The 22,803-nt window shown below is 39.2% G+C and overlaps 1 protein-coding gene across 3 annotated transcripts in view; it reads left to right on the top strand.

The window, feature by feature from the left end:
* LOC149533650 (uncharacterized) overlaps positions 1–22,803 on the top strand; it is a 164,579-nt gene that overhangs the window by 7,228 nt on the left and 134,548 nt on the right. For all 3 annotated transcript variants that reach the window (XM_089803946.1, XM_089803945.1, XM_089803944.1), the window contains exons 3-4: positions 19,580–19,789; positions 19,879–19,968. In XM_089803946.1, coding sequence (XP_089660072.1) covers positions 19,580–19,789; positions 19,879–19,968 — 300 coding nt within the window. The remainder of the gene's footprint in view (positions 1–19,579; positions 19,790–19,878; positions 19,969–22,803) is intronic.

The raw sequence follows: 22,803 nt of genomic DNA, 5'->3' as shown, positions 1-22,803 counted from the left end.
AATTATCATAATCTTAAAATCCAAGCAAGGAGGGTCTCATCAGAAGGCTCATGTTGTGGAGCACATAGGGAAAGAGGAGTCAGCCTTTTTGTACCTTCCTGACCAAATGATCAACAAATCGTGCAATTCTTGTGCTGTAATAACCCTGTCTGGTTATAGCTAAATCAAGCATCAATTTCTTTTACATTTGAATGGTTTGACATTTTGTCAAACACTTGGCAAGTAGTCCAATTACCACTGAATATATGATGTCTTAAATTTTCAAACACAATATCAAGATGTACAACAAACTGATCACAAATTTATTTAATTTTGGTCTTATAAGTTTTGCATAAATAAATACCAAATGCCAATAAACAATTCTGAAATGATTCAAACCAGCCTCTGAATTCATTCATCAACAAACCATATAGCAATATAATGAAAAGGGAATTTAATTGTTGGCTGATTGCTATAAATAAGAATTTGAAGCCAGCTTGTTTACTTTCAAACTATGTAATATAAATTGAATTTTACAAATTAAGAACCTGATCTTTGCCCTAGAATGTAATTGCAAGGTCAAACTAAAAGCCGCCTGGTCCAATTTCAATCTAGCATTCATAGTCTATCCTTACAAATGCTGTCCAAAACTGATATAGAAATCACGCCAAATACAAGAACCCTTGGCATTCAAGCTATAAATCCAACACACTGATTTGATACAAATCGAACAAACTAGGATATCCAGAATTACCAAACTCCAATTTGCAGACTAAACCCTTGTCCATCAACAAAGAAATTATAATATTCAATTGTGTAAATGCTCCTCAGCCACAGTTAATACAGAAAGAGGAGACGATAATAAAACTCAAAAGTTCACAATACCTCAGCGGTGGATTCTTAGAATTAAATCTACTATACTTCAGCTATAGATCCCAAACCCATATACTTTAGCAAGCGCACGAACTTTAGACTCAAAAGTGTCACAAGACAACAAGAGCAAAATAAAATAATCAAATAATTGGATGCTTTTCTCATCAAATGTCCTCATATTTATAATCTCCAAATGGCACTGGTTTCCCAAAAGAACTCCACTTAAGAAGCTTGCTTTACACAACATCAGAATATATTGAAGTGCCATTAATATAATTTGTTAATTGCTTTTGGCTCCAAAAAAATGACCTTTTCCACCATATTGTAAAATTCTGACACACAAGGCCACTGTTTTTTATTCCAACGATTTAAAACTTTTTGTTCCGGTTCCAACAAGCTATGATACTAAGGTGACCAACAAACAACACCAACAAAAATAGCAATCTCAACATATTTAAATGAATAATAATAATAATCCACCAGTCTTGCGAAAACAATTGAAGAAGCATCAGATTTGAAATCTGACAACACCAAAGTGATCCTGATGATGAAAGACAATGAATGAACTTGACGGGGTGACTTCTATAAATAGACACTCCCTCCAAGAGTCTTGGAGCCCAAACCGAGAGCCCAAAATAGAAACCGAGAGCATCACCCAACTCCTCTAACTCAACTGAGCTCATCAGAACGAACAATTTGATTTACTATAAATAGTAAGTTCCTCAAATGGAGCCAAAACAAACCATAGGCTGTTGGAAAGCCTATAACCACATAATTGAGACCCTCAAATCCTACTGCGAGCTCACAAGGTTCACGGTGGTGTATTAACTTAGCCAACTGCAGGAAGCTGTTAAAAAAAGGGACATTACAACATGGTATATTGATTCTGGAGCATCTCGGCATCTTATAAACATGAAAGTTTGCTTCATGGAGTATAAGGCTTGTTCAAATTCAGTAATCTAAGGCTTGTTCAAATTCAGTAATCTTTAGTGGCGTGAAGAGCATACAGTTGTTGGCAAAGGCAATGCTCAAATAACTTCTAGAGGGAAAAATCTCTTTTTTCTAAATGTATACTTTGTTCTAGGCATGAAACTCAATTTGTTCTCAGTGAGTCAGATTACATGCCACTGTCCCAAGTTGGATGTCATTTTCAGTGCACATAAGTGTCATATTGTTGACAAGGAGTCCAAGAAATACAATGTGATTGGCATCAAAGATCATGGGTTGTATCGGTTTATTAACTTTAGAGAGGTTCAGGAACATTCATTGGTTGCAAAGAGTTCATCTTCTATCAATACTTTTTTGCATTGACATTGTTGGCACCTCAACCTATCTTATCTCTTTCTCTCATTTGGATCAAGAGATGGTTAAAGGCTTACCTGAGATCTAGCAGTAGATATAAGGTGTTTGTAGAGCTTGCCAAGCAGGGAGGCAACACAATTCTCCATTTTCAGAAGCACAAGCTTGGGGAGCATCAAAGGTCCTTCAATCGATTCATGTAGATGTTTGTGGACCAATGAATATTGCATTGGTTGCTGGTGCCAAGTATTTTCTCTTGTTTGTTCATGATTTAAATGGGAAAATGTTGGTGTTTTCCCTCAAGGCAAAATCAGATGTGTTTAATGAATTTTAGAAGTTTAAATCATTAATAGGAAAAGATTCAGGATGTCCAATCATCACTCGTCAGTTTGGTAATGGGGGCGAGTTTTGTTCAAACAAATGTATTGATTTCTTTTCTAAACACAATATTAAATGTCAATTTACCACACTTGATACCCCTCAACAAAATGGTGTAGTTGAGAGGAGGAACCATACTATTACAAAAACAGTTTGATGTATGTTAGAGGATAGGAATTTCCAAAGACATTTTGGGCTAAGGCAATTTACATTGCAGTGTACCTTCTTAACAGGTCTTTAACACATTTAGTCAAGATGGAGACCCCAAAGGAAGTGGGTCTTGGAGGAAACCACGAATCAACCAGCTTAAGATTTTGGCTCCAATGCATATGTTTGGATTCCAGATGCCAAGAGAACCAAAATGGACTCCAAAAGTAAAAAATTAATGCTTACCAGGTACAATGACAATCATAAAGCCTACAATCTGATTGATGCGGACATTGATCGCCTAACATTCAATAGGTATGTAGTAATTGATGAAGAGGGTGGACCTATTTATCTTTCTTCTACCATCAATAGTCCTAAGGCTACAGATATGGGTATTAAGCTTCCATTTTCTCCATTTGAATGAGGGATTTTGCTGATTCCAAACTTTTGGAATCTCCTATGTAAGTACCAACACCCAAAGTTTTTTGCCAAGAAAACTTGGATCAACATTCGCATGATATAGTTCAAGGCAGCCCAAGTCATGGTGACCATGCCGATTTGGATGAAGGCGTTTCTCCAATGTGTCCCAAGTGGTGGGCAAAAATCATTGGTGATGTTTGGGTTGATGAGCTAGTTGAGGATTGCTCATCTAGAGGCAATATTAAGCACAATACAGTGATCTTTGCTCTTACGTATAACATTCTTAGTGTTTGAACTTTGAACCCCAAGATTATTTAGAGGTGAAAGGTAAACTTGAATAGGGAATGGTTGTGGAATTGAACACCAAAGGCTTTTGAAAATGAATAATTGAATTATTTTAGATCTTTTACCAAGTAAGAATTCCATTGGCTGCAAATGGGTATAGAAAGTCAAGTACAAATCTATTGGAACAATTGACAAATACAAAGCATGGTTGGTGGCTAAAGGATTCTCACAGAGAGGTTGAATAGACTATGAGGAGACCTTAACTCCCACAACAAAGACGAGTACCATCTATCCACTTCTAGCCATGGTAGCACAATTTGGTTAAAAAGTCCATCAAATGGATGTAAAGAGTGCCCTCCTCAATGGACACTTGGAGCAAAAAGTATACATGACCTTGACTTAGGGCTTTTGAGTTACAATTAAAGAGCATTAGGTATGCAGAATGATAAAAGCACCTTATGGCCTAAAACAGGCACCCGAGACATGGTACATAAAGATTTAGAGGTATATGGATGGGCAGGGGTTTTAGAGAAGCCCCTCAAATCCCAATTTATATGTCAAATTGATGCAGGAGCATCCAAAGGTATAAGGGCAATCCTGTGTCACCCAAAAAAATGTACTTAGACTTAGTTTCTGTTTCATGTGTTTTCATTTTTGGACACCCATTTGGGTCAAATAAAGGTTCCAACTCTCGCAGTTCCACTATCAGTGTGCTAGTAAATCCCGAAAAAAAATAGGAGTATGTAATTGGGCCATCAGTTTGGTAAACTAGAAGGTGTGAATTGGCTAGATGAATGTAATTGTGATTTAGAGCATTCCAGAAAAAGAATCAGGTCAAAAGGCCCTACGGTTTGAAAGTTATTGCAGTTTTTCGAGTTTTGGAGACCTCCTAAGAATGCTTCAAAGTCAGGTTAGGGGCATTAAATGACCTCGAAAAGGGCCGAAAAATGGGGGACGAGCGAAGCTGGTCTATAGGGCTATAGAGTGCTTCGAGAGCTTTCCAGAAATGTAAATGGTTCGTCAATCGGAGCTACGGTTCAAAAGTTATGCCTCCCGGAAGTTCGGTTACCATTTCTGGATTCTTCTAGATTTGCGCCGACCTCTAATGCAGCTTCTGGAGCCTTCTATTTGGTCGGTGGATGCCTACTAGCACTTTCTAGAATGTATTCCTAGTTCTTAACCCTCCGAGGTCTATTTAAGGAGATTCTTGGCATTGTAGAAGGCCGTTTGGAGTGGAGTTTGAGAGGAGGTACTGAAAGGAGAAATTATCTCCACATTTATGCTATTGTAAGCCCTTAGGGCATGTTTTGAAGTTTATTTTTTTTGTACTGAATGTACTAGCTTATTTTTCAGTTAATACAATTTCCCTTTTTCTGTTGTGTCCATTCTATTCTTGGGTTGTGTCCCCATCAAGTGGTATCAGAGCCTAGTTTTCCTGAGTGTGTAGACAGAGCGCCGACTATGAGGCAGTTTGCACCAGGACTGTGTGGTTGTGGATTCGAGTTAGAAGATGCCTCCATGAAGAGAGCGTGGCGGAAGGGCCAGAGCTATTAATCCTGAGGAGGTTAGAGCCCTCCAAAGGCAGGTACAGGCATTGCAAGAGGAGCTCCGTAGAGGAGCAAATGTTGCTGCAGGTGACGACAGTGAGGATGACAATGAAGAAGAAGAAATGGGACCAGAAGGGGAATTTGACGGGGAAGTTCTGAATCATGCAGAGGAAAGGCTTTTTAGGGCCATTACTAAGTTTGGGAAAAGACCCACAATTGAAGTGGGTGTATTTTCAGGAAATCTGAAACCAGATGAGTTGATCGATTGGATCAATGAACTGGAAGAATACTTTGAGTATGAGGATATCAGGGACCCAGATAGGGTTAAGTTTGCAAAGGTCAAACTGAAAGGCCATGCCAAAATCTGGTGGCAAGAGGTTCAATTGGAAAGAAACAGAAGAGGAAAGGAGAAGATCACAAGATGGGATCGCATGGTGGACAAATTGAAGAAGCAGTTAATTCCTGTGGACTACGAGCTTGATTTGTTTAAGAAGATGCATGGGTTAAAGCAAGCAGGAAGATCAGTCCAAGAATATACAGAGATATTTTACCGACTCTTGATTAGAGCGGGGCATGCAGAAGCAAATAAGGAGAAGGTTGCTCGTTATATCAGTGGGTTGCGACCTAGCATCCAGGAGGAATTAAGTCTGGTAAGAATGACCAGCGTTGAAGAGGCATACCAGTTTTCCCTACGAGTTGAAGAGAAGCTGAATAAAAGGTTTGAAGGAAGACAAAGAGGGCGCGGTCAAGGAGAAAGGGGAAGCGGTAGATCATCTGGAGGCCGCAATGAAACCCAAAAGAAAAATGAAGATGTGGGTACTAGCAGGAACCAGAGGAATGAGGGTTTCAGCCGCTCCCATGATCAAGACTTTGGAAATCAGAGAGGAAGAGGTAGAGGACGTGGACAAGGAAGAGGAGGCTTTCGTGGTACCTGTTTCCATTGCAATGAAGAAGGTCATCGTGCCTTTGAATGCCCTCAACGACAAGGAAGGACAGATAGGAGAGCTGAGGGCCAAGCTAGGGTTGCTCATGTGGATGAAGATGCACAATCATCACATTCAGAGGATGCAGAAAGAGGAGAGACCTTGGTAAATGAAAGAGTCCTACTAAGTGGTGAGATTGAACTAGGACAACGGAGGAGTTTGTTCCGTACCAGATGCAAGTGTGAGGATAAATGTTGTGACGTGATCATTGATGGTGGTAGCACTGATAACTTGGTATCAGAAGAGAGGGTCTCTAAGCTGAAGCTCAAGAGGGAGAAACATCCCCAGCCCTATCGGATTGCTTGGGTAAAAGATGATCATAAGGTCCTGGTAAGTGAACAATGTTTAGTGAAATTCAAAATTGGGAGTTACCATGATGAAGTTCTCTGTGATGTTATTTCGATGGATGTTTGCCATCTATTGTTGGGTAGACCATGGCAGTTTGATAGACATGCAGTACATGATGGACATGCAAACACATACTCTCTGACAAAGGATGGAGTTCGCCACAAATTGAAGCCCCTAAAAAAGGAAGGTGAAAAGGTATGTAGCAGTGCTAGGATTTGTCTTGTTGATGAAAGGAAGTTTTTAGATGGCACGAAACATTAGCATATGTGCTATATGCTTTGATTCCTAGGAAAGATAAAAAAGGTAGTAGTGAAATACCACTTGAAGTTTCAAATTTACTAGGGGAGTTTGGAGACATTATCTTTGATAATGTTCTAGATGGATTGCCACCAGTAAGGCAAATTAGTCATCAGATAGATCTGATTCCAGGAGCTAGTTTGCCTAACAAGGCTGCTCACAGGATGACTCCTACTGAAACAGAGGAGCTAAATAGACAGGTTCAGGAGCTGTTGAGGAAGGGCTTGATTCGAGAGAGCTTGAGTCCATGTGTAGTACCTGCAGTACTCGCACCAAAGAAGGATGGAGAGTGGAGGATGTGTACAGATTCTCAAGCTATAAATAGGATAACCATCAAGTACCGGTTTCCTTTGCCAAGGATGGATGATCTTATGGACTGCTTGAGTGGAGCTCAGTACTTCACAAAGATAGATCTCAAGAGTGGCTATCATCAGATACAGATTCGAGAAGGAGATGAGTGGAAAACAGCCTTCAAGACCAAGGAGGGTCTTTATGAGTGGTTAGTCATGCCTTTTGGATTGATGAACGCCCCAAGCACCTTCATGCGGCTCATGAATGAGGTACTTAAGAAGTTCTTGGGAAAATTTGTTATTGTCTATTTGGATGATATTTTAATTTTCAGCAAGACTTTGGAAGAACATTTACTGCATATTCGTAGTATCCTTGAAAGGCTAAGGGAAGAGAAACTGTTAATTAATCTGAAGAAGTCTATCTTTGCAAATAGGGAGTTAGTCTATTTGGGGTTTGTTATATCACCCGAAGGTCTCAAAATGGATCCGGAGAAGGTAAAAGCCATCTTGGAATGGCCTACTCCAAGGACTGCTACCGAGGTAAGATCATTTCATGGTCTGGTTAGTTTTTACAGGAAGTTTATTAAAAATTTCAGTGGCATATGTGCACCCCTAACTGATACAATAAGAGGGGATAGAAAAGAGTTCAAATGGACTGCAGCAGCTGCGAGAAGTTTTGAATTGCTGAAGAAGAAGGTAACAGAACAACCTGTGTTGTTCCAGGTGGATTGTGATGCCAGTGGCAGCGCTATTAGGGCTGTATTAAGCCAAGAAGGTAAGCCTATTGCATATTTTAGTGAAAAATTGAATGATGCAAAGAAGAAGTATTCTGTTTATGATCAAGAGTTCTATGCAATAGTTCAAGCCTTAAAGAAATGGAGGCATTATTTATTGCCAAAGGAATTTGTTTTGTATACTAATCATCAGGCATTACAGTACCTAAATAGCCAAGGTAAATTGAATCAGAGGCATATGAAGTGGGTAGAGTTCTTGCAGAGTTATACATTTGTGTTGAAGCATAGAAGTGGAAAATCTAACAGGGTTGCAGATGCACTAAGTAGGAGACAGTTGTTGCTTACAGTAATGCAGGTTGAAGTAGGTGGGTTTGATGAACTCAAGAATTTGTACCCCAAGGATCCTGATTTTGCTGAAGCATGGAAAGCTTGTAAAGAACTTGTTGCTGTAGATAGAACCAAGTGGTTAGACTATTTGATTCAGGATGGCATGTTGTTCAAAGGTAGTCAATTGTGCATTCCAAGGAGTTCCATGAGGGAAAATCTGATTAAGGAGAAACACAGTGGGGGGATGGCAGGACATTTTGGTCGAGATAAGACCATTGCCATTCTTAGAGAACATTATTTTTGGCCTCAAATTTCACAGGATGTGAAGAAGTTTGTACAGAGTTGTCAGGTTTGTCAAGTTGCCGAGGGGTTTAGTCACAATACTGGCCTATATCAGCCATTGCCTGTTCCATCAAGGCCATGGGAGGACATAAGTATGGATTTTGTTCTTGGATTGCCAAGGACACAAAGGGGTAATGACTCAATATTCGTGGTGGTTGATAGGTTCTCCAAAATGGCACATTTCATTCCATGCCACAAAACTCATGATGCTGTCCATATTGCAGACTTGTTTTTCAAAGAGGTGGTAAGACTACATGGTCTTCCAAGGAGCATAGTTTCTGACAGAGATACTAAATTTGTGGGGTATTTCTGGAGGACATTGTGGAAAAAGTTAAGAACCGACTTGAAATTCAGTTCCACACATCACCCATAAACTGATGGCCAAACAGAAGTGGTAAACAGAAGTCTGGGCAATTTGCTAAGATGTTTAGTTGGGGATAAGCCCAACGGATGGGATTTGATTCTACCACAAGCAGAGTTTGCTTACAATAACTCTATAAATAGGAGTACTGGAAAATCACCATTCCAAATTGTATATGGGAATAGCCCAAGGACTGCACCAGAATTGAGGAAGATAGAGCAAGGGGAGAGGACAAGTGCTGAAGCGGAAGAATTTGCTGAACATATCAAGTGTCTACATGAGGAGGTTCAGGCACACATTATCAAGATGAATCAAGAGTATAAAGCTAGGGCTGAGCAAAGGAGAAGACATAAGGAATTTCAAGTAGGGGATCTAGTCATGGTGCACTTACGAAAAGAAAGATTTCCAGCCGGTACTTACAACAAGCTAAAAATGAAAAAATTTGGCCCCTGCAAAGTTTTGAAGAAACATGACTCAGGAAATGCATATGAGGTGGAGCTGCCAGATGGTATTCACATTTCTCCCATTTTCAACATTGCAGATTTAACAGAGTATCATGATGATGGTGCAGATGAGGAGCTAGTGTTAGAGCCATGTCCGATTCCTGCTTCTAAGGAGGAGGAGATAGAAGACATTCTAGATCATCATGTGGGTAGGAGTACCAGAAACAGGCAGTATGAAGAGTATTTGGTCAAATGGAAAGGACGACCGATCGAGGACTCAACTTGGATTTCAGCAGCTGAGGTTTCCCATTTGGGATTTCCTCTACCATTCATAAAGTGACAGGGTCACTTTTCAATCTACCCTGGGTGTCTTTGATACAGGAGCATCTAGAGGTATAAGGGCAATCTTGTGTCACCCAAAAAAATGTACTTAGACTTAGTTTCTATTTCATGTGTTTTCATTTTTGGACACCCATTTGGGTCAAATAAAGGTTCCAACTCTCACAGTTCCACTATCAGTGTGCTAGTAAATCCAAAAAAAAAATAGATGTAATTGGGCCATCATTTTGGTAAACTAGAAGGTGTGAATTGGCCAGATGAATGTAATTGTGATTTAGAGCATTTCAGAAAAAGAATCAGGTCAAAAGGCCCTACGGTCTAAAAGTTATTGCAATTTTTCGAATTTTGGAGACCTCCTAAGAATGCTTCAAAGTCAGGTTAGGGGCATTAAATGACTTCGAAAAGGGCCGAAAAATGGGGAACGAGTGAAGCTGGGCCATAGGGCTATAGAGCTTTCCAGAAATGTAAACGGTTCGTCAATCGGAGCTACGGTTCAAAAGTTATGCCTCCCGGAAGTTCGGTTACCGTTTCTGGATTCTTCTAGATTTGCGCCGACCTCTAATGCAGCTTCTGGAGCCTTCTATTTGGTCGGTGGATGCCTACTAGCACTTTCTAGAATGTATTCCTAGTCCTTAACCCTCCGGGGTCTATTTAAGGAGATTCCTGGCATTGTAGAAGGCAGTTCGAAGTGGAGTTTGAGAGGAGATACTGAAAGGAGAAATTATCTCCACATTTATGCTATTGTAAGCCCTTAGGGCATGTTTTGAAGTTTATTTTCTCTGTACTGAATGTACTAGCTTATTTTTCAGTTAATACAATTTCTCTTTTTCTGTTGTGTCCATTCTGTTCTTGGGTTGTGTCCCCATCACAAATGCATAGATAATGATATTGTTCTTCTTGTCATCTATGTGGATAATATTATCATTATAGGTAGTGGGACTAGGACCCATTTGCTTGAGCAAATCAAATGGAATTTGTGTTAGGCTTTGGATATGAGAGATTCTAGGCCTCTTGCATTATTGTCTAGGTGTAGAAGTTTGGTAAACATTGGCAGTATTTTTATTTCTCCATCTAAATATGCTAGAATTTTGCTAGACAAATTTAGAAGATTGCAAAATATTGTCTGCACCTATGAAGAGAAGGCTGAAACTTTCAGCCAAATCAGACTCAAAGGCGATTAATGAATCAACATTCAAACAACAAGTGGGAATCTTTATTTTCCTTAGAGCCTCTATGTTGGTGTAATTAAATATTCTCTAATTACACTTACTTAAGCTTACTTAGGATAATGCATTGCATAGTAGTTTGTGATTGAGACACTTAGGAGTTTGCACCTCAATTAAACACATGGTGTAGGAGAATTCCACTCTGGGTGGTCATAGTTGTTATCTCATTCCACTTTTAGTGTACTTATCACATTATCATCCTCATCATTGCACATACTTCATTGCATAATGGAGGATGATCCAACTTTGGTGGACATGTGATTCCACCTTGTGTGAGGATAGCTTATCTTCTCGTTATCATTGTCTCTTATCGCCTCTCCTATATAAAGAGGCCTATTATATACATTTCAAATCAATCCATTGGATGTCTATCAAGTCTATTATCAATAATAGCATTCTTGCATCTTTATGCAATTGTCTTGCCATTCTCTTGTGGAAGTTATCTTGGTCTTTCATTTGATTCTGGGGGTGTTGTAGAGTCACCTAAAACTCTAACCTGGTATCAGAGCTCTCATGGTGTGAAGACCTCTTCTCAAGAAGTGCAATCTTGGCTTCACTCATTGTTGGTGCAACATTTGACAATTTGGACATCACAATTTAGAGGAGATTTTGGGAATCGTATTTTGTGACCTTCTATTGCAAAAAAAAATTGGAGCTTGTTGGTGCCAATCAGAGGTTGACATCATATAGAGGAGGTCTAGAAACCCCTAGATCGAATTTTGTTTTATCCAAATCGGACATCTAAGACCAAATCTAGAGCCATTTGATTTTTGAAGGTGTGACGACGGCGATTCAGGAAAAATAATTTCAGAGGCGATTTTCAAACAGTGATATCTCCCTCATATGGACTCCTTTTTTAGAGCATTTTTTTTTGTTTTGGGGTAGAATTTCATGATCTACATAGTGGTGCAAGTGATTTTGGATCTCTATCTCTAAATTTTTCTGAAAATCACAAATCCTGTTTTCTGCAACTTCCAAGGCTCTATTTGGGCACATTCGGTAACATTTTCAGGTGCAATTTTTTTTGAAAATGCATGATTTTTCCTCCACTCTCCAAAGCTGTAATTAGATTTCAATAATTTGGAGTGGGCATATCACTTTCAAAAATAGGTCTTTTTGGCTATATTTGCACTTGGTGAATACTTGGATTACAATTTTCTTAATTGAATCAGTAATTTGAAAGAGTTATTAATTGATTTTAGTCATTCTTTAATTCATTATGGATTTTTCAAAAGTTCCATTGCTCACTCCATATAACTATCATGAATGGAAACAAGTAGTTTCTAATCAGTTGATGAGTATTGGATTGCTTAGAATGATTCTTGGACAGGACCTAGAACCAGCTATAGGTGTTGTAGAATGAAGGAAATGGTTTGATAGAAGGGATAAAGCACTTGGCTCTCTTAGATCTACCATCTCCAATGATTTGCTATATCATATTGCATCCTGCACATATCCTCATGATGCCTGGACTACATTGGAAGGAATCTTTGGCAAACCTGATAGAATAAGAAAGTTCACATTGGAGAATGAGCTTATAGGTCTAGGTCCATGTGATTTTCACAATATTCAAGACTTTTTCTTTAAGTTCAATTCCATTAGATTGGAGCTTTCTAATTGTGGCATTACTAAAGATGATGAGCAATTGATATTATCTATTTTTTCCAAGCTAGGTCCTTAATATTCAATCTTTGTTTCCACATTCTATGCTACTATGGATGCTCTTGGTAGTGCATACAAAATTCCTTCTCTTGATGAATTTGCAACTCAGCTCACAAGGGAACAAACAAAGTTAGCACACATGGGTCAATTGAAGCCTTTAAAACATCAAGCATTGGTTGCAAATGACTCCTATCCAAAGGCTCCCAAAGGAAAGGGAAATAAGTAACAAAAGGATCCTAAGCAACATGAAAAAGGTGATAACTCTCCTTCACAACATTATTGAATTCAAGTCCTCTTCAAGAGAGGAATCATCTAGAAGAAAGAGAGATAAATGTGCTTAGTGCAAAAAGTTAGGACATGATGAGCATAAATGTTTCCATAAGAAGATTGATGAGCTTACTCACATTCTTCAAAAGAACAATATCCATTTGCCCTCATCAGTGTCTTCTCCTTCTTCTCAATATCAGGCAACTGCTACATGTACATCATCATCCAAAGGCAAAGGACAAGCACTCATTGCTTCCACACATCCTGAGCAAGGTAAATGACTTCTTGATTTAGGTGCATCACATCATATGACATCTTCTATGGATATGTTTTCTTCTATTGAGCCTTGTAATCCTCCACCTATATTGATGGGTAATAATACATACATGAAGGTTTGTGAGAAAGGTTCTATTCCTATGGGGGAGGGTACATTTAATGATGTTCTTTGTTTACCATCCTTGACCACTAATCTCCTTTCCATTTACCAAATTAGTCATGGCGCACAAGGTAAAATTGATGAGTTCACTCTTGATTATATCTATGTTAGGGACATGGAGACTAGAGATGTCATAGCTATGGGAGTTGTTGATCATACATCACGCTTGTATTCTTTTGCACATTTTGTTGATAATGATGATGATATTCATGATGTACCTAACCCTTTATCAAGGGTGAATAATTCACGTGAGGAGAACATTGGACACTTGAATCATTTTGTTCTTGAGACAAGTGTTGAACTTCCTACTCCTCTAGCTCCTACTTCTTTAGACATGAGTTCTACTATTTAGTAGGACGATTTTTATGCTTCAGATCTTGCAATGTTGGATGAGTTTCTGGATGCTCTTTCAAATGAGTCTCATTATGCAGATTTGGTTAATACATTTGAGAAGGTTTCTCTTCGAGATACTTCTTCACCTTCTTTGGAGATTGCATTTCCCAACTCTTCATGTTCTCTTGGTTTTTCACATCTCATAGGTCAGCTTGATGGTGTGACAGAATCTTTGAGCTTGGAGACACCTATTTAGTCTTCAGAGATGCATACATGGAGACCTTCCTCCTTCCTCACTTTTACATGAAGTGGCTTCTCCATCATTTGATGTATTTATCTCTTCCTAAGGAGAGATGTTTCTTGTAGGCATTGGATTATATTTTGCTTGCAAGTACTTTTCATCTACATTGGAGCTTCTTTATTATGTGGGGGATATCATGTCTCCTTATTTTCTTCCTATGGGGGCATCATTCTTTGTATTTACATGATGTATGCAATTTTTGGGTGGTCTTGTGTACTTCATCCATCCATGCATCTTGTTTTCATCTCTCTTTTTGGAGGAGGGTTTTTCCCATGAGGTTTTCTCTCTTTCTCCACTTTATGAGAGATTACATTTCATGGATTGCATTGCATATTGTCCATGGGTACCTAAAATGGCCTAGTAGCCGGGACCCATCTTGCATTGTGAGTTTAAGTGCATTCCCCTAAGTTGCACTTAAGGGGGGATGTTGGTGTAATTAAATATTCACTAATTGCACTTACTTAAGCTTACTTAGAATAATGCATTTCATAGTAGTTTGTGATTGAGACACTTAGGAGTTTGCACCTCAATTAAACACTGTTTACCATATAGGGTAAACGGTTTATTAATGCATTTAGACAATAGACAAGAACATGTAACACATAAGTATTCCTTTTATTATTTGCATGTATGCTGAAGATACTACAATATTCGATATGCTTCAATACAATCATTCTCATGATGATTTCAAAGTCCCTTTTGGATGGTGTACATATACCTTTCCGAAAGGGGTGACTCAATTGTCACGCGCCCATTCGAATACTATTCTACTCATTGGCTACAATATAGATTTTACCAACAACATCATCCCCCCCAAAAGAAAAGTCGTCTTCGGACGACAATTAACAAAACAAAATACATTAACTGACTAACTATAGATCTATTTCCGTCACACCACTTTCACATTCATCCCGTGCCTACACCAAACTGGTCTCCAAAACACGTTGCATTTGTAGCCTTTGCTAACACAACACTGTGCCCTTAGCCAATTTGACCTTGATAGCCACTTGTGCCGCCTTCTTTGCTTCCAACTCTTGGGTACATTGAGCCAAGTGTCACTATACTGCCTTCAACTGGATGATCAGCTCCTCCTGAGCTCTCTATGCATCTACCAAGACAGCCTTACGTCCAACACCTACTTTGAGTGCCTCAAAGCGTGGCATCCGTCTCAAAAGGCTTGCTCTAGTGCTCTTTCCACCTTTGGCACGCAGACACTCCATGCCCACAACAGTCCACTCCGAGTGCCTCAAAGCGTAGCATCCTTCTTGAAAGGCTTGCTCTAGTGCTTTCTCCACCTCTGGCACACAGACATTCCATGCCTACAGCAACTCCAGGTCTCATTAACTGGTCACACTTCCCACATCAATTGTTCACACTTCCCACGATTGATAACTGAACTGACTGGGGGTCTAGGGGGCATCGCCCCCAATGGAGTTGAGGGGCAGTGTCCCTGCGAAGTCCTCGGGCAGAGCCCTAGGTGTGCACCTTGTCGCAATACAAGGCAGGGTCGAGGGCTGCCACCAAGACCAAATTAGCACCCTTAAACGCACACAAAACTCCATGGAACACACCTTTTTTGTGATTTTCTTTTGATCCGATACTCTTTCTGCCAACGGCTTATGTTTTACTACCTTTTTATGTCTTTCCCTTCCCTTCGGTATCATATGTTACTCATTCTGAATTGTTTTGATTTGTCATCATTTTTTTTTTAGAACCTCTTGCTTCCTAAGGGTACGACTCCTTTCTCTTGAATGCTCTGCTACAACCTCCAAAGGGTAACTTTATTACTGTACCTTTGTCATTCTCTGATCCCTTTTATTATATCACCACTTAACCCCGTATGGCAAAGTATGTCACTGTTCTTGTGTTGTACGGTCCACTCCTTTTGTGCACCTTAAGTCAGTACGTCCGTACGGTCCATACGCATGTGTTCTCTTTGTCCATACGATGTGCTCCAAGGCTGCCGTACTGACCACCATACGGTGCATGTTCTCTTCTTTCGTAAGGCCGTATGGTCCATTAAATTGGTCGTACGGTGACACTCTCTTCCTGCACTCCCCAAGTCCATACAGTACACATACTTTCATTTTATGCTTCCTAGTTGATCGTACGGCAGTACAATATCTCTAGCCGTATGAGTTTTGCTCCACTTCCTGTTCGTACAGCGTACGGTGTTTGCTAGGTAGGTCGTACACTTAGTGAACCACTAAGTTGTACGGTCAGGTCATCTTTCAAATCACATGAATGGTGTCCCCTTGACCGTACGCTATCCTTCTTGAGCTTGTACGTGCTGTACGGTGGTCTATTCCTTCCAATTCATAGTCATATGATGCGATCTTCGCCTGCACTTAATACATGTGATTTATTGAAGTCATACAGTACTGTTATCTCCTGCAGACAAGTCTTTCTGATCGTACAGTGTATTATATGGCCTTCAGTCTACTCTTTTATCCTTGCTCTATTAACATATTACAATTTCACATTCTTTATTATTATTTACATTTACTTTACATATATACATTATCTATTATTTATACTGTCTCTCAATTGCTTGTCCATGGAGGTGCGTTAATTCTTTCATGATAGACTTTCAGCGTCGACCCATCTACTGCATTGGCTACTTCCTTCTTGTCTAGCGCCCATAGCTTGATTGCTTTGTTATCGCCCACTTCGCAGATTTTATATGGCCCGATCTACTTTATTTTAAATCTGCTTGGTTTGATCTCGTTACGCTCATTATGCTTCAACACTAGTTGTCCCGATTGAAATCTGTTCAACTTCAAGTGCTTGTCATGCCACTTTTTGCCTGTTCTGTGTAACCTTCGTGGCCCATACCATAAATTCCATTGGCTGCCACTCCTTGGCGTCAATAACTATATTCTCGATTCTAAAACCTTCACTCCGTACAACTATAGTTTTTATTAAGCCCTTCCTCTTTGTTTCCTATGCAGACCACCTTTCTACTATATCTGTGGTGCGGTGTAACATATTCTTTTTGCGCAATCCGTTCACCATGTACCGTACGGTGGAATCTTTCCTTTTGTTGGGTTCATACAGTATGTTCTTCCCTTCAGCTTCAGCCGTAACCGCCTTTCCTTCTTCCACTTCTCTATATTCCTTTGGACATTCATTTTCCTCTCCTTTCCCACCTTCGTCGACTCTTAACATATTACAGCTCGGAAAGAGCTCATAATCCTCCATCTGCTAGTGAAATAGACCGTTTACCGAATCCAGATTGTCATCCTTCGATCCACCTTTTAACCATAGGACTCCTTCCTAATTCGGTTCCATTTGCTTCTTACCTTCATCCTTTTCTTCTGAATGGGATGATTCGGCTTCTTCTCCCACCATTTATGTGTGTAAATCAATAATAAATCTTCGTCCTATGCTCTCCATTAATAGTGTATTCTTTTTCTAGTCATGTTTAACCTTTTCTTGTACGAGCCATCCTCATCCAAGAATGGCGTCATATCCCCTTCTTTTTAGCGGGATGACTACAAAGTCGAGCAGGAACGACCATGTTCCAATAGTTACTGGTTGTGCCATCAGGATCTCTAGAGGCTTAATGCCATGTTGGTCTACAGTTAGCAATTGGAATGTGGGTGGCCACAACGTCGGTTGTCCCAGCTTCTTCCAGGTATCTTCTGGTAGAACATTTACTCTTGAACCTCTGTCCACAATTGTGTCTGAGAGGATCGTTCTCAATATACCCATTTCTACGACCGCTAGATGCCTTCCTGATGTGAGAGCTAACAACATTGAATTTGCTGCACTTGTTCCGCTTTCCTTCTCCTTCCTGGTTTCTTTTGGTAGTTTAGTAGCTGGAGCCATGTTTGTGAGTGCCGTTCGTAGTTGGGGCATTGTGAGGATCAAATCATTTAATTTTACTGGCATTTCAGTTTGTAATATCCGCCTTATGATGTTATGTTCTGTGCAGTTCCTCATTGAGGTACCCGTAGTATCCCCCTTCTCCGTTTGTGATTTCTCTAACTGCATCCCTTTCTCAATTTCTGCATGTGCTTCTTCCAGTCTCTTCTTTTCTTCCGTCGGGTCTGGGTACAACTTTGCCTGTTTATGCATGATTGCTAGGACTTCCTCTTCGTTCGTTCTTGCTTTGATGTTGATCAATTCACTCTTGATTTCGATTTCGGGCACTTGGCGTCTTCATGGTCTTCGAGACCACACCATCTGCATAACAACTTTGGTGTGTTCGTCGTTGTACAGTTTTGTGCAAAGTGGCCCCATAAGTTGCATGCCCAATGCTGAACCATTGGTCGATTGTTAGCCTCATATTGAATCCAACTATGGCCTCCGTTATTATTGTTGTTGTTGGTGTTGTTTTGTCCCCTTTTGTTGTTTCTGTACCCACTCGAGGTGGCATCGTATTTGTTTGTGTTTTCGTTCCCTCCTGATGCGGATGCTTCTTGTGTCAGGAGCACTTGTTGATGCCCTCTTGTTTTCATATTGAACGGGCATTCCTTTGTGGAATGTCCCGCGATTTGACAAATGTCACAGAACTGATTCTTTGGACAGGATCCCTTAGTGTGACCTTCCGTCTTGCATTTTATGCACCATAGCTCGTTTTCTTTGGTCTGGTTATTCCCTTTCTGCATATTCTTAAACTCTTTCATCATCTTGATCATATCCTTCTGGAGAGCACAAACCTTCTTACTGCCCTTTTCATCACCATTGCTATCTTCAGAAGAGGATTCGTCCGAGTCGGATGATGTACTTTTCTTCTTCTTTTTTGTTTTCTGTTCACTTTCTAAGTCCATTGCTTGATTGTATGCTTCAGTATACGACGATAGCGGTACAATCTTCATTTTTCTTTTTAACTCCGGGCGTAGTCCTTCTATGAAGCATCTCTTTTTCAGCCCGTTTGCTGGCTTACTTTCCATCTTATTTGCTAATTATTTTAACTTTCTAGTCTTTATGTTTTCTCATGTCGTTAGCTTTTCTGGATCAGTGTTAGAAAACCGATCGATTGCTACACTTCGTAAGGTGGCTGGAAATAGCCTTGCCCATTCATCTTGGTTGTTTTCTCCATTTGGTGTCCAAATCGTCTCACAAGTTTTGTAGTGTCTGATTGGGTCAGCCGTGCCATCCTCGTCGAACTTTGGTAACTTTTCCTTTGAACTCACCATCGGTACCTTTCCTTTTTTTTGTTGTGCACTGTTGTTTGTACCTGCGTTATTCTGTACTCCCGTACTGCTCTGAACGCTTGCATTACGGACACCTACGTTCTCAAGTGGCATGAAGGCTTCTTCAAGGACTTGGTTCTTTTAACCAAACTATATTTTCTCGTCAGGTGTATCAGGGACGAAGAGTTCACCCCACGCTCGAGTTCCTTCGACACTTTGAGCCACGCTGGTCCTTTCCCTTCCGTTCGGATTCCCCCTTAGTGTATACTAGTTTGCCAATTTTTCCTTTGTTCCTTTGATCACCCTTCGCCTTTGTCGGACTTCTTCTATCAACCTCTCCCTTGATCGACTTGGTGACTGCACTTCGTTCGTCAGTGCTTCCGTGGTAATCAACAAAATAGGGTATCATCAAATATGCAGTGCATCGTGAGATTATGCAATTTATCATCGAAGAGTCTGCATGATAACATAATGAAGTCTAGTGTTGGTACCATCTGCTTCATTAATAATATATCTCTAGTCGAAAAAATATTTGGTCCCACTTAACAAAGATTCAAAACTGTCTTACAGCAAAATGTGTGACTAAGGCACCTATAAACATTTTTTTTTTGTTTTCAATTTTGCATAAATCCATTATTCTTTCTTTGTTCAAGATATTTAGTTAAATATTTTAAAACTCACAAGATGAGAGAGGCCCTTCCTAAAATTGTTAGTTGAACTTGAAAATGATACAAGATTTGTGAACAATTATAGCTGATTGTTTCATGAAGAAACTGTGCTATCACTTTGATATTTTATGGTTTATGGGGCTCTTTTGTCAGGTCTATAAAGGAATTCTTCAAGATACAGGGGAAGTGGTGGCAGTGAAAGTTCAGAGGCCTGGTGTTTTGGAAGGAATTTCAAGAGATCTATTTTTGCTTCGCAATGCTTCACAGGCCTTGCAATCTCTTCCTTTTGTAGAATCAAACTTGGTTGCTCTTCTTGATAACTGGGCTTTCCGATTTTTTGATGAACTTGATTATGTGCAGGAGGTAATAATACAGCCTTAGAGCCAGTATCGAAATGACAGTGTTTTCTACATGATTACAAGAAGAGATTCAGTTATTCTTGTTCTTTGCAGGGGAAGAATGCAGAGCAATTTGCAGAAAATATGAAATCCCTTAAAAATATCGTAGTACCTAGAGTTTTCTTGCAGCATACTTCCCGGAAGGTGAGCATATGAAATCAATCATTTAATCATGTAGTTTCTTTGTAACTGTTCTTTCCTTTTATAGAAGAATATTCTTAGTAACTTTTCTTTTCTTTTATAAAAGAATATTTTAAGGGAGGGCTAAACTGATGAAATATCTTATCCTCTGATCTTGGTAGAAATTACAGATTTGACTTGTTTAATGTGTCGAGTTTATTTCATAACTTATTTGGGCATGCAATAGTGGAAATTCATATGATATAGATGTAAAATGAAATTTTAATGGAAATTAAGACTTTCTGCTTTCTATTATTGAAATAACAGAATTATTACATGTATGAATCTCAGATTGAAGGAGTACTCAGATTTTTTATTGATGTAATAAGAGAAGCTTGTATTGGTTTCTTTGAAATGCTGTTATCAGATATTAATCACTGTATATTTCAGATTGCTTTTTGGCGTCCCAAGTCCTCCTTGCATGCTGCAATTTCTGTTGATACTATTCGCTGCAAATTTTTCTTGATAAATTTTACAAATTGGTTGCTAAAAAGGTGTCTTGATAATCTGAAACTAATCAATCTTATTCTGCTCAAACTGGAATTGAATCCATCCCAATCTTCTGTTGGGGCTTCCTCTGCAGCTGACTGAGAAAGCATTGAAATCACTTGGGTTTGTGTCCAAAAATAGGATTCTTAGAGTTTTCATCCTGAAATCCAAGAGATGATTTTTCTCGTATAGAAATTCTTTGTTAGAATAATTAGATATTTTCTAATTAACTCTATTTTACTTAAACTAAACTTTAGGCATCTAATAAATAATTCTTTTATTAATTATTATTATGCAACCTAGGTTTTACCTTGTAGGGTTTTGATATCTTTTTATAAGAATTGATCTCTCTTTGTAATATTCATTCACTTTTGATCAATAGCAATTTATCTATTTCCTCATCAAGAATGTCTCATCCGTGGATCTGAGAATTCCAGCCTCCATAGCTTTTTCTTCTCTCTTTCTGTAATAGGTGTTTACATGCAGGTGATTCTTGGGAGCTTTGGGGTTGATCTTTCATCAACTTCAACACTCTTAAATCGCAATATGGTTAGATAATGAAACTCAACCCTAATATAACCCTATATGATTTCTTCAACCAAAAAGCTCAATTTCTTCCTCCAAAACAAGGCTGACAATTTAGGAAATTTTTTAGCTCTCTTATTAAATAATTTTCCATCATGAGTATGGCCTAGAAGACTTAAGTCATAACATGGTTGTTCCCTCCTTTAATGATATAAGTGATTAATTAATTGCTAAGATATTAGCTTTTTGCTCCTTATAACTAATTATTCACATTATTACCTTATCATTTATTTTATTGTCTAATCTCTAGGAATAGGAGAAGCTAGAAATTTCATCCAGATAAATTATCAAGCAGGAGGGGACATTACAACTAAGCCGGTCATTCTATATTTCCTTCTGAATTGATAGTGGCATGCCACCTGATGAGAATCCAAGCTTGAACATTTCATAGTTTAGCATTAAAAATTCTCTTATAGATTCTGAAGATGCTATTAAAAATTTACATTAGGCTACTTAATGGTTCAGGATGTGACAGTAGGTGAAAATATCTGATACTAGCATAAAAATGTGAAGAATTAAATTTGCTTGATTTATTGAATACATGGTAGATCAGTCATTGAGTCACAACTTTATATAGTTAAGGGAAATCTTGTTTATAATTATAAACTATGATGCAAATAGCTTTGGGAATGTTTTGACTATAGAAAGATCCCAAAAGACTTTGTGCTTGTGAATAAGTAGGAATGAATACGTCTTTTTATGTTGTTTGAAAATTGGTTTCTTCCACATTAAGAAAGTCTGAAAATTTCCATATTTACAAAATGTATGAATGATGCAGTTAGTAATTGAAAAATAAACCGAACACATTAATGTAGCCAATGAAGTTTGTCCACACAATTATCCAATATTGGTAGAGAATTAGTGACAGGCTGCCGGTGGAGAGCATATAACATTATGGAAATCAGGCACAATGCCTATAGGCTGCTCAGAATATGCGGGGTTCAATGGAGAAGGTGCAGTAATGATTTATAACAACTTGAACAAGAAGAATGCACAATATATGAATGTGCATGTGTATCTCTATTTTGCGGGATGATAACCTAAGAAAGCTATGATACTATTTGCATACAGAAAGTAAAGTACTCAACATGGAATGGAAGGAGAGAACAATAATATTATATCTATTAATTGATCATCGTACACAAATGTACTCTATACCAACATGTCCCGATTAAAGGAAATGATGCATACACATAGTGTCTGAGGGGTTGCGAGGCGAACCGTTGCGACTGTGTAACTCCCTTGGATGTGCCAACCGTTGAACGACCCAATAACCTGACAACATCATACCTCCCAAAAGAAAAGTCCTCTCCTAATGACTTACAACTGACAAAATAAGAGACAACTAACTAAATACATAAAAAACAGAGACTAAGGGGGAGGTTGCATCCCTCGAGTGTCCAGCAACTGACGTAGCTTGTAGATCTGATCCGTGTGGATGCGCAAATCCTTCTGTGTCTTCGTGTTTACCTCTAGAGCATCCTTCAGTAAAAGTGTTGCCTCCAGGACCTGTGCTTCCTTCTGTGCACAGGCTTCTTTAGCCTCCTCTAGCCCCTTTTTCAACCATTTTCTTGTTTTGCAAGAGCGCTGCTCACTTTGCCGCCCAAGTTGCCTGTTGGCTAGCTCCTCTTGAGCCTTCGCCTCCACCTCTCTGAACTGATCATCTACAACTCTGTCTGCCTCTGCACGCTGCTCAGCATAGTAGGCGTCTTTATATGCTGCAAC

This window comes from Cupressus sempervirens, chromosome 10 (genome assembly GCF_028749045.1).
Source record: "Cupressus sempervirens isolate cs-2001-9-10 chromosome 10, ASM2874904v1, whole genome shotgun sequence".
Taxonomy (NCBI): Eukaryota; Viridiplantae; Streptophyta; class Pinopsida; order Cupressales; family Cupressaceae; genus Cupressus; species Cupressus sempervirens.
Note: the sequence above shows the minus strand (reverse complement) of the source record. Positions and strands in the feature narration are given on the sequence as shown.